This window comes from Athene cunicularia, assembly GCF_003259725.1.
Source record: "Athene cunicularia isolate RWA chromosome 1 unlocalized genomic scaffold, athCun1 chr1_part1, whole genome shotgun sequence".
NCBI classification, from domain to species: domain Eukaryota; kingdom Metazoa; phylum Chordata; class Aves; order Strigiformes; family Strigidae; genus Athene; species Athene cunicularia.
This window is the reverse complement of record NW_020799091.1, coordinates 13,129,204-13,141,656: the sequence shown is the minus strand read 5'-3', so window position 1 is coordinate 13,141,656 and position 12,453 is coordinate 13,129,204. Positions and strand designations below refer to the sequence as shown.

General features: G+C 36.1%; 1 protein-coding gene across 1 annotated transcript in view; it reads right to left on the bottom strand.

Moving 5' to 3' along the window:
- ARHGAP42 (Rho GTPase activating protein 42) overlaps positions 1 to 12,453 on the bottom strand; it is a 140,260-nt gene that overhangs the window by 23,741 nt on the left and 104,066 nt on the right. The window contains exons 11-17 of the mRNA XM_026854282.1: positions 12,374 to 12,452; positions 11,525 to 11,564; positions 9,500 to 9,562; positions 7,891 to 7,965; positions 7,129 to 7,213; positions 5,815 to 5,873; positions 4,901 to 5,006 (exon numbers count right to left, since the gene is read on the bottom strand). Of these exons, the coding sequence (XP_026710083.1) occupies positions 4,901 to 5,006; positions 5,815 to 5,873; positions 7,129 to 7,213; positions 7,891 to 7,965; positions 9,500 to 9,562; positions 11,525 to 11,564; positions 12,374 to 12,452 (507 nt within the window). The remainder of the gene's footprint in view (positions 1 to 4,900; positions 5,007 to 5,814; positions 5,874 to 7,128; positions 7,214 to 7,890; positions 7,966 to 9,499; positions 9,563 to 11,524; positions 11,565 to 12,373; position 12,453) is intronic.

Below are 12,453 nucleotides of genomic sequence, written 5' to 3'. Positions count from 1 at the left end.
AATATGCCAAGTAAAGTTTCTATAATTGCCTTAATGCTTAATTTTACTGGATCTGCTAACAAACAGAATCAGTTATTGAGGCATTTGATCACATTTTCTTCTTCCTTCTCACTGCTGTCTTGAGAAGCTGAGCCTTTTTAGCCATTTCCTACATAATTGAAATAACTCTTGTACCTTTTTAAATTAAGAAACAGTAAAATCTATAAAATACTGGAAGACTAGCAGATAGGATCAAACTTTATCTTTTGATTTTCTCTGACAGCCTTCATTAATCAGGTTTATGGAGACATCTGCTATGTTTTCCTTCAAATAATATTCTTAGATAGCTTGATTTGTTCTTAACGTGTTATACAAACATTAGCAAAATGACCTATAAAATGTCAGAGTTTCATAGCAAATAACACAAATATTATCCCCTTACAAAGGTTAGAAAGCCAGTGACAAAGGCAGCTGGGAGATTTTGTTAGGATCAGGATCAAACCCTTGTCTGGACTCACACATTACCCTTTCTCTCAGTTATCACTGCTGAATAGGCACTAATGATACACAGAATGAGAAGAAGAATAGAATTATCTTGGAATAAAAGTGAGATAGACTGTACAATTAATTCTATCATGAAGTAATACTCCCCTCGTATTTGGAGCAGGAACATTTTAGCACCCCATTTACATTGAGAAGGAGAAGTATGGGAAAGGGGTTTGTATTGGAGACAATATGATAATAAACTGCAGGAAAATCAATGCCTATCTTTTTACATGTTTCCTATGTTGTTTCACTAAGTTGTGCCAAAGAAACTTTCCAAAATTTTACTTCAGACACACTGGTAGAGATTGTTATTTGTAATCCATATGATGAAAATGACTACCTGGTTAAAGCCCATTTAGCCAACTATCTTAATCTAATTTTCTCTGTAATGGATGTTTGCCTTGGGTGACTAAGGGGTGTTTGGGAACTACAGTAGCATTTTAATGAAAAAGGAATTTTGAATTATTCAGCTCTAGACTTGTTAGAAAAATCTAAAATAAATAACCCTTTGCAACGATACTCTGTGCTACACAGTAACTGTTAAGGTCTCTTACACAAACATTATAGTCTTCTAGCATAAGAGAGAAAGTAGTCTTTGTCCTGTATTTGGGTTTCCTTGGTTACAAATTTGGTAGCTTGGTTAATAAATGGAATGGTGAATTTAATAACACTGCAACCAGAAAGGACTTTCTATGAAGCATTTCAAAGGCTCAATTTCTTGCAAAAGAGAAAAACCCCAGGCATATAAATGAATCATTTTGATAGCCAATTTCCCCTGACCTAGTCCTACTGTTGCTGGGCTACTGAATAGATACAGGCCAAAGTAATCATGTATTTCAGGTAGCTGTAAGGCATTCATTAAGGTAAAGTTGCTTTCTCCTCTAAATCTCTTTCTTTGATATATCACCAGTAAATTTTTGATAATGCCAGATTGCAGACTCCCAACTATCTACCTTAGAAAATGATGGTGTTATTAAACTATACCAAAGTCAATTTTTTCTTTAGACAGGAATCTGACTAGTGTGTTGGGTTTGTGTGTGCGTGGTGGGGTTTTGGTAGCAGGGGAGGGGCTACAGCAGTGGTTCCTGTGAGAAGATTCTTGAAGCTCCCCCAGGTTGTACCTGCCTCTGGCCAAGGTGGAGACAACTAGCGATGGTGGCTGCACCTCTGTGATAACACATCTAAGGGACTTGAGAGAAGGAGTTGTGATGGGGATACCTATTGAAACACTGAGGTAGTGGTAAAAAGGAGGAGGAAGAGGGGGAGGTGTGCTGGAGCAGAGACTCCCCTGCAGCCCGTGGTGGGAGGGCAGGCTGTGCCCCTGCAGCACATGGAGGTCACTGGTGGAGCAGATGCCCACCTGCAGCCCATGGAGGATGCCATGCTGGAGCAGGTGGCTGTGCACAAAGAAGGCCTCAACTCTGAGGGAAGTCCTCACTGAGAGGACTGCAGCCCGTGGGAGGGACCCACACCAGAGCAGTTTGTGATGAGCTGCAGCTCATGGGAAGGACTCATGTCAGAGAAGTTCATGGAGGGCTGTCTCCTGTGGGAGGGACCCCACACCAAATCAGGGGCAGAGTGTGAGGAGTCCTCCTGAGGAGGAAGGAGCAGCAAAGACAGTGGGTGATGAAGTGACTGCAACCCCTATTCCCCCTCCCCCTGCACTGCTGAGGGGGAGGAGGGAGAGAAATCGGGAGTAAAGCTGAGCCCAGGAAGAAGGAAGGGGTGGGGGCAAGGTGTTTTTAAGAACATGGTTGTATTTCTCACTGTCTTATTCTGTTTTATTGGAAAACTAGGTGGTGGTGGTGGTGTTTCAATTAAATTTATGTTCTTTTTTTTTCCCAATTAGTCTGTCTTTTGCCCATGACCATAATGCATGAATTATCCCTCCTTGTCTCAATTCCCAACCCTCCTGTTTTACTTTCTCCTTTCCATCCCCAAAGAGGAAGGAGTGAGGGAGCAGGTGCCCTCTAGGCTCAAACCATGACAACTACGAAGGTTTAAAAACAAAAAATGAGTTACCTATGTGATTTCCCGTGTCTGTCTAACTGCACACTTAGTATATACTCATGCAGTATCACCTCTCTGTAAGGTACTTTTCAGGATTTGCTGGTTTTGTTTATTTGTATTCAGTATGATCTACATCCCACAATATCTAGATCATACTCAATTTTGCACAGTGACACAAAAGTCAAGGTAGAGAGAGACATAAAGACCTTAAGACCTAAACCAAGAAAAAATAATATTATCCTTATTTTACAACCCATAGCTAAAGGTATAGTACTTTTCACCTAGACACAAAAGCATACATAAAACAACTGAACAGCTAAAAGAAATATAGGTAAAGGATGTATGTTTTGAAATTGGATTTTAAATGAAACAATGAAGAAGCAGGAGGTTGGGATTTTTTTTCATATTTTCCCATTTTCATAAAAATAGGCACTTTATTTGCCATTTGATTGAAAAATCTCTACACGGAGGGAAAAAGATGGGGAAAAAAGGTAACTAATACACTTAAGAGACTGATTTTGAATTCAATCTCATTAGAACTGCTAGCATAAAAAACAGCTGGCAAATTGTATGAGAAATTAGAAGTGCTGAATTGAATGCTGGAAAGAAAAGAACTGAAGGTTTTCAGTATAAAGCCATAAGATTACAAGTACTGTAAATGAGAATCACTTCAAAGATGAGATAGGCAAGATTTAAAGAGAACAGTTAAAGAAGGGAATACTACAAGCATGCTTTTCTTTGGAAATGCATCTGAGGTCACATTGATAATAAAGAGGCCAGGAAAAGAGATCAAGAAAGAAATGCCTGCCTGTAACTAATTCTATGTACAAGTCAGTCAGTTCCTATGCATGCAAGTTTTTAGTTTTGGGGCTTCCAGACTAACAGTTTTTAGTTATTAAGTAAAATTAACATTTTAAATGTTTTAGAGGGTTAGAAAGCAATAGGCATATTTTTTAGCTCATCAAACAACTCTCAGAGTAGGGAAACTTATGAAACTTGCTTTCATCTGTTTCTCGGGGTCACCCACCCCATGTATAATGAGATGCAAGGCCTGCCGAATCAGTTTTTGCAATGGGAGCATTCACAGCAGCTTGCTATCACGTTAGTTCTCTCCAAGGGCTATGACATAAAGGGCTAAAAATAATTTATTAACTTAAATAATTTCCTATCAAAGAAATTTCTCACATCTGTAGTTCTCACATCTGTAAGAAGCAGCTAAACTGCTTTAAGCTCCACTGTAGACACCTTACTGTAGCGTGTGGATCAAGCTGTGATAAAAAAGAGCAAAATAGCTGGGATGTAATGGATGGAATTAAAACAATATGGACTTCTCTCTTACGTCTTCTACATATCTCAGTCATGTGGGCTTTATCTGAACAACTGCTGTTTCAGTATTCACATTCCCAGATCATTGCTGTGACTCCCCGGCCGCCCAGCATGCTGTTTTTGCTTTCCTACCTTAATAAATATTTAGTGAATTTATTTCAGACTAGTAACTTTAATTCAACTATAACAATTGCTAAATGTACTAAAAAGTATACAGCACACTAAATCAGAAAGAATAATACATATTAAAAAGTATTCAGCAAATACCAGTGAAAACTGATCAAAGATGTACTAAAACTTACATGAATAATGTTTGATGCATAAACAGGATAAATTATAATGTCATAATGGTATGGAATCATAGCTAGTAATATAGAGAGACATAAGAGAATAAAAACATTCTTGTCTCACAACACATGCTAAGTGTAATTCAGTGAAGACAAAAGGTCACCAGTTCAAATAAATGAAAAATATTTTGTATCTGACATTAATGCACAGAGAGGCTCATGAAACAATGGAGATTCAAAAGTGGGTTTGGAAATTTACATAGATATAAAAATGTAAATAATACTTCAAATTAGTGTTTTCAAATGATACTACACTTCAGAGTTGTTAGAAAAATAAGATCAAACATGAAGGATAAGTATTATTACATTAGTACACTGTCAATTTCTGAAACAGTGTAGGGCCTCGAGTCAGATTCAAAACAGCATTTTCTATCAACATTAGCACAGTTTTAGATGCTTCTTAAATTTAATTAGTGATGATTCCTGTAGTAAGTAGGTACATGAATGAAAACATTGAATGGTTTTATTTTATAAACTTAGTTGTTCATCCTGGTGACTCTTTATGGTGTTATTTTTAATTTTGTTTCTATTGTGAGTATTCAGCTATGTTGAGAGCAGCATTTTAGAAATTAAATGTGATTTCAAGCGACATCGTTTCAACACAGAGAATGGATTAAGCAACACTGACAAATTTAAAGCAGGCATAATCACATCTTACAATAACACCAAAGAGAAAAATAAAAAATAATTACTTGACCAAGTGCTTGATAAGGATGTCCAGCATCTCTCTGTTCTTTTCTGGTAACTTATGCACAAGTGCATGCACTGCCTCAACTCTGTAGTTCTGATCATCTGACTCTATTAAACAGAAAACAAATATTGTTGATAAATTAGAACATGTGCTAAGATGTGACACAAATGACACCAATGCCTGCACACTAATACACACATGCCAAACACAATTAGCCTTTAAAATGATGAGGACAATTCGATTATACTTATTATAACATTCTGAAATCTGTATTTCAAGTGACTCACCAAAAGTGGTTACCACTGATACTGGAAATAACAAAATTAGTGGCAATGTTGACCTGATGTGCCACTTCAGTGTAATCCAAGAATCTTCTCCGTAATATTTAAAATATCTAAATTTTTTGACTGTCTTTTATTCTTATCAAGGCAAGAAGAAATGGGGAAATTATTTCAAATTCTAAACTGGAGTTGCTAGAAAACAATCTTACTATCTCTGTGTCTAATTACTCCATTTGTGAAAAGAAGACAATTATCACACCCTCCAATTTCTCAAGTCAAGCTGGGAAAATAAAGATCTCTGGATGAGAGGGATGAATGCTATAAACAAATTATCAACCCATGTAAAACAAACAAACATATAAATCAAGGTTCAAAATTTCATGCACAAGGCAGTCACACAGAACCTCTAAAAAGATCAGAACAAACCACTGAACAGCTTCATCTAGTGTGATGTCTCTGTTTTCAGGGCTTTCATGTGGCACTGTGCTGTCACATACAGTGACATGGAAGAACTCAGATCCATGGCTGGATCACTGAATAACAGACCAAGGAGAAAAGTAAGGATAGTAACTGATGACATTAATGGTTAGAAACAATATCACTTTCATAGAAGTATATTTATTACTTTACTTACTAACAGCAACAATGAAATCTTTGTGCAGCTTGAAAGTCATCAGTGGTTCTGAAAGACACCTGGTTGTAAAAAAATATTAAAAGAAAATTTAAAGAAATGCATTACTCAAAGTCTTTTTAGATTTTATGGTTGTGATTATGATAGCCCTCAACGTCTACTAGGTATGTCCTAGGAAACAAAATTCACAGATGACTAATGACAAATAGTATGCAACTCAGTCATGTACATAGTCTGAAAATCTTTTTTGAGTTCAGTCTGGTGTCACCATTTAAGTTATTAAGGAAAATATTACCAGCACTGACTTCAGTACAGAGACCCAGTGTTTTCTGTCTTCCATAGTGTAGAACAGCAATAAATACAGCTGCAGAACATGGTACAGTGGGCTGCAGAAGCGATCTTTTGCCCAAGAACAGCAAAAACATGATGAAATTTCAGATAGAAATTCTGATCTGAAAGATCCTAGAAGAGTCATCCTCTGAAAGGCAGACTGTGAATCACCTTATAAACACAAATACACAGCTACTGCTAGCTCACGTTCTAATTTCACAAACACAGTATCTACAATAATTTGTGCTTCTGAAGATGTACTCTAAATTTTTTCAACCAAAGCCAGTATTTTCATTAAGTGTACATGGGCATTCCACTATAATTCCTAGGCATATTTTCTAGAGTGAATAGGGATTTCTGATGCTGCCTTTTGTTGGGTGACCAATTTCGGAAGTCTAGATTTTTAGAAGGAATAGAGCACCCACCATCTGCATTTGATGCTTTTTACTACATTACTTTTCAATGTTATATACTGAGACCCAAAAAAGAGTTCTCTTGGAAGTACCATAATTCTTGATAATTCTGTCTCTTATTAGCAAAAACTTTAAGAGAAAAAGATAGTCTGGGAGGGATATTGTGTTTGTGAAGACACCAACAGCACAGGATAAAACCCTATGCTTTTGCAGAGATTTTTATTCTGCTCCAGCAATGATGCCATGAAACCTGATGGCACACATCTTAAAGGATTCAGAAAAAAAAGACTGAGCACAACATGGTTTGGGGTTAACACAAAAAATTTTAAATAAAAACATGCAATTAATTAAACTCTGACCAATTTAGGGCTATATAAGGCATGACTATCTTAATAAGGCAGAAACTATATAACAAATTTTAGATTTATTATTACACATAATCACAGAGATATTAGGTAAGATAATAATATACTCAATTATTACCATGCTAATGGATACAAGAAATGTAATATTAATAAGGAAAAGATTGATGGGCCAGAAAAGGAATACTGAGATTGTGTAGCATCATACTTACCTGAGGTAGTTTTTTAGTCCACTTGTTATTGTTTTATTGTCCCAAAGTTCCATATCAATATCCATATCAGGAGGAGATTTAGGGGCTGGTAGAAATTTGAATTATGATTGTGTTATAGTTTGACTAACACACTAACTAGGAAAGCAGCAAACCAGAAGCTAACAGATTAGTCATTTCGCTTATGTGCTTACTTATTAGCCAGTTTCACTACCAATCTGATAAATTTGAATCTTTTAATCTCTGTCAAAATCTTAATAAAAAATAATTTAGCACTCATATTTAGTACATGTAAACATTAAGTATACGCACTATACCAAAGTGCCCAAGGCAACAGAGAATTACTAATGTATATGGCTTAGACATTCAAACACAGGCAGTAGAGCACCAAATTGAAAAGAAAAGTGAAAGTCTAGAACAACTGTCTGTTAAATTGAGTTATGCTGTGTTACAGAACTAAGCTTTGGAACGCTTCTGAAATACACCAAATAGACACCAATAGATAGAACTTCAAAGCTAAAAGAAGAAAAGCATTTTATCAGTAATTTGCTCATGTCTATAAATGACTACATGCAGCAACTGAATACTAACACACACAAGAAGCTAGTTAGATGGATCACTTATTTTAAGATGGCAAACTCAATTTAGTGGCAGTAAGTGCATATACAAAAGTGTATGACACACTCTTCTGAGCACAGCAGTTAAGGGAAAAGGGAGCAGACCACATACACTGCACACAGACAAAGGTTCACTTCAGATACTTACAAAATATGGTATTCATCAGCTTTTGCACCTTGGAGTTTACACCACCTATTCTGTACAGCCCCAGGATTGTAATACCTACATCGGTGAAAACAAGTAGAATGAAAATAATGAAAATATGGTTATTTCAATATATGCTGATGCATCCTTGGTGTATGTTTTCAAGCCAACTAAATGTATTTATGGAAAACTGTACAATTACATTCTTAAGTACTGCTTTACCCTACTGAATTCTCCTCTGGGGTGTTAACAAATGCATTCCACTGAATCCATATCATACTATATACTAATCATAGTTTTACATTAACAGAATCCTTCTGCATAGAAATGACTTGCATTAGCAAACAAGGAATGAAAAATAAGACCCAAAAGCAGTCTTAAAACACATTACACATCCACGAGTTTAACTTATCTAGATTTCAGTAGAATTACCATGTCTATATTTTCTTAGACCATTATCCTTCCAATTAAGATTTAATTGACATTGACAGGAGAAATGATTGTACTCAGAAACATATACATATACTGTATACTGTTGAGTTTTTATGTTATGCATGGATCCCCATGCAAATAAATGGGAGGCAGTCAAGTCCCAGTTTACTCATAAATTTCAAATGTTTGATTTTTTTTTTTTTTTTAATAGCACAGATACTAATAGCAAATAATTTAGAGTGACATTCACAACACAGTATTTCAGTATTCAAGTGATGATAATTTTACCGTTTTTAACTGCCTTTTAAAATCAGCAGGATTTAAAAGTCTTCCCTTCTCCCTACTTCAGATCTTACCATTTAAAAATTATTCACTTTTTGTTTTTGAAAACAGCATAACACTTAGATAACCTAGGTGTTTTGTTTTGAAACCCTTTTATCTTTCCCCAGAAAAAAAAAATACAAGCTCTGAGTCTGCAGTGATTCAAAAGCTACTTAACATTGCACAGACAGATCACACAGCTTTTGATTTAGAAGAGCATACCAACAGTTCAGTGCATGGGCAGGAAATGGTTACCTCTTTTTATGGAAAACGATAAAGCCAAACTGCTTGATTTGTAAGAGGATAATTAAAAACTTGCTGTGAGTTGCAAGATATCACCTCATTAATAGAGTGATTACTATTGTCTTTCTGTACATTCCCACTACCAAAAATGAGTTACTGAATATCTAAAAAAAATGGATAAACCATGTGTAAAATAAGTGAACAAAATGATAGGAGTAATGCTCTGCAAAAAGATGTTCCAGCAGAGAGTAGTTTTAGTCTTCAGATTTTGCACCAGAAACCAAAGTTGGAAACTGAGGCTCCCTACAGTTTTACAAAGAGAAAGCACAATTTGGTGCATACAAATTGAAGACTAAAGATGAGTGCAACTGTGTATTAGGTGTCTAAGCAGCAGAAAATGTTTAAAAATCCTACTTAAATGATATGTTAGGAACTGTTGTTGGAACTTGGGGCAATAGTTTTATGTGTCAAACACACAGATAAAATGTGAAAAGTACAAACCAAATGATGGACACACTCCAAAGTATCGCTGCAAAACATGTAGAATTAATCAAAGTAACATTTGAGAAAAAATACTTATAATAATCTAATACATAATTTGTGATTTAATACACACCCCTTGTTTCTACAGCATGAATACATTTCCTCACAAAGTTGAAACCTGCTTCATTTAAGAACACTATAAAAAGAGGAAAAAAAAGTAATTATTTTCTAACTCAACAGAGAAAATCTCCATGGTTAGCTACATGTTAGTCAAGAAGGACTGACACACATTTATCCATGAGATTATCATACTTATTCTGTAATAGTAGTCTTGTGAACAAATCCTTAGCACTCAACATCCAGCTTTCTAATCATTAGTGTATCATTAGGAGCAGAATATTCTACTGCCTTGCTCAGAAATCAGTAGCCCCTCTACACATACATCTGAAAGCTTGTTGCTTTAAAAGGAGATTACTGTGCTCCCTTTCCTCTACCGAGGAAAATGCTTTTATGAGTTCAGGACTTACATTATGAACAGATTTGCTGTTTTTAATACAACATTCACTGGCCCTTACACATGCACATAACCTTTCATAAAATGGTAACATAGCAAAACAAACTTTGTTACTGAGTTCAGTTAGTGCGCTTATTTCAAGAGAGACTAGTTCTCATTAATTTTTGTATCTTCAATGTTCACTGTTCTCACTAGCTAAATAAAGAAGATTTTAAAGCATATTTGTCATGATTAAAATAAACACCATCATATAAAAAACAGACGTAGCAGCTTAAATTTTAGATTTCCAGAGTCTTACATACATCTCCTATGAAGATGTAAGTCCATGTCTGACACATCTCTCTCTCTCTCTCTGAGATACATACACCCACAGATATATTTAAATTATTTTAATGTATTTGTGTTTATATGTTAATAACATATATGCGTTACTATAATGTTAATACAATTATACACATAAATCTCATAGTATCTTTAAATACACTCATTTTATACTCAGTATATGTGTAATAGGTGCATACACACATAAAATCAAAAACATGTGATGGGTTGAGGCCAGTTGTATGAGATTCAACAAGGGTCAGTGCTAGGTCCTGCACTCAGGTCACAACAACTCCATTCAACACTACAGGCTTGGGGAAGCATGGCTGGAAAGCTGCCTGGCAGGGAAGGACCTGGTGGTGTTCGTCGACAGTGAGCTGAATATGAGCCAGCAGTGTGCCCAGGTAGCCAAGAAGGCCAACAGCATCCTGGTTTGTGTCAGCAATAGCATGGCCAGCAGGACTAGGGAAGGCACTGGTGTGTCTGCACATCTGTGTTCAGCTTTGGGCTCCTCACTACAAGGAGGACAATGAGGGGCTGGAACATGTCCAGAGAAGGGCAATGAAGCTGGTGAAAGGTCTAGAGCACAAGTCTTATGAAGAGTGGCTGAGGAAACCTGGGTTATTTAACCTGGAGAAAAGAAGGCTGGAAGAGACCTTATTGCCCTCTACAACTACCTGAAAGGAGGTTGTAGCCAGGTGAGTGTTAGTCTCTTCTCCCAAGCAGTAAGTGACAGGACAAGAGGAAATGGCCTTCAGTTGTACCAGGGGAGGTTTAGATTGGATATGAGGAAGAATTTCGTCACCAGAAGGGTTATCAGGCATTGGAACAGGCTGCCCAGGGAAGTGGTTGAGTCACCATCCCTGAAGGTATTTAAAAGATGTGTAGATGTGGCACCTAGGGAGGTGGTTTAGTGGTGGGTTTGAGAGTGTTAGGTATACAGTTGGACTTAATGATGTTAAAAGTCTTTTCCAATGTAAAGGATTCTGTGATTCTATATAGGGATGTTATTTCAACACACTGGAAAGTATTTACATTTAGGTGTACAGACTACTGACAGAAACTTTTTACAGATTTGTTAAATATATGGTATCTTTGGAGCCAATCAAATTTTCTTCCAATTTATGTTTGATAGTAATACAGAAGTTGAAGGCTTTCTCCGTTTACATAGCTTAGGATGTGCTCTTGTGTAACCCAACAAACAATTATTTCACAGTGATAGAAAGAAAATGTAAAATACTGTCACACACACACACACACACATATATAAACATTAAAGAAATCTAGCAATATTTGGTAACTCTACATAAATAAAGTGCTTACTTTCCTCCTTCTTGCTAATAATGGCTGGCAGCGTGTAGATCTGTAAAGGAAAAAAACCAAAACCCACAACAGCTCAATGTTTGTGCTTTAAATTCTTTATTGACAGGTTTGTTGGTAGTTGCAACATGCTGTGCATTAGCTTGCTGCTAAGGGAAAGCCAGCTTTGCCTTTCACCTTTTCTTGACATTTACCCCCACCGTACTCACCCAGGTTAACAGCCCTGTGCTAGGACAGATATCTAAGATGTGTCAGAAGTCAGATCTAATCTATTGATCTAATTTCTGTACTGTTTCAGTCAAGTAAGAAGCTTGTAAAAACACTCATCTATCTCATAAAACTATTTTTTTCCCCCTGAATACAGGTTGAGCATCACTTTCATTCAGTGACTATTTTAAGAGCACATTAATAGTGGGAAGAAATCTCAGACAACACTGTCTCTTAGTAGCTTTCAACACATTTTTTATGCTCTCTGCAGTGCTTTCAAGATGGTGCTGTTTAGTCCATGATGCTGCCCAAAAGACAGTTTGTCTTTACCAGTGAAGAAACTACTACATCACAAATGGTATCTGAACCATTAATCTTATTAGACAACATGTTATCATATTACTTAAACATTAGATATCCTAACATAAAATACTAATATATGGATAAAGGCTTAAATTCACTAATAGTTCTGTCTTTCTACTTTGTACCTATCTTCACTGTCTACTTGTGATAGTGTCTCACAAAGAACAGAACTTTTGTTTTGGTTTTGTACTGTAACAGTATCTGAAATGTATATTAGCTTATTTCTTTAATATGTGTGCCATAAAACTGTAAAAAGAAAAGAAAATGAAAAAATATCCTTACTGGTTCCTTTCCATCCATAGCTTCGAGCCAAAGTTTTCTGTTGGATTCTGAAAAAGCTTGCAGTGTGATGATTCCAGGTC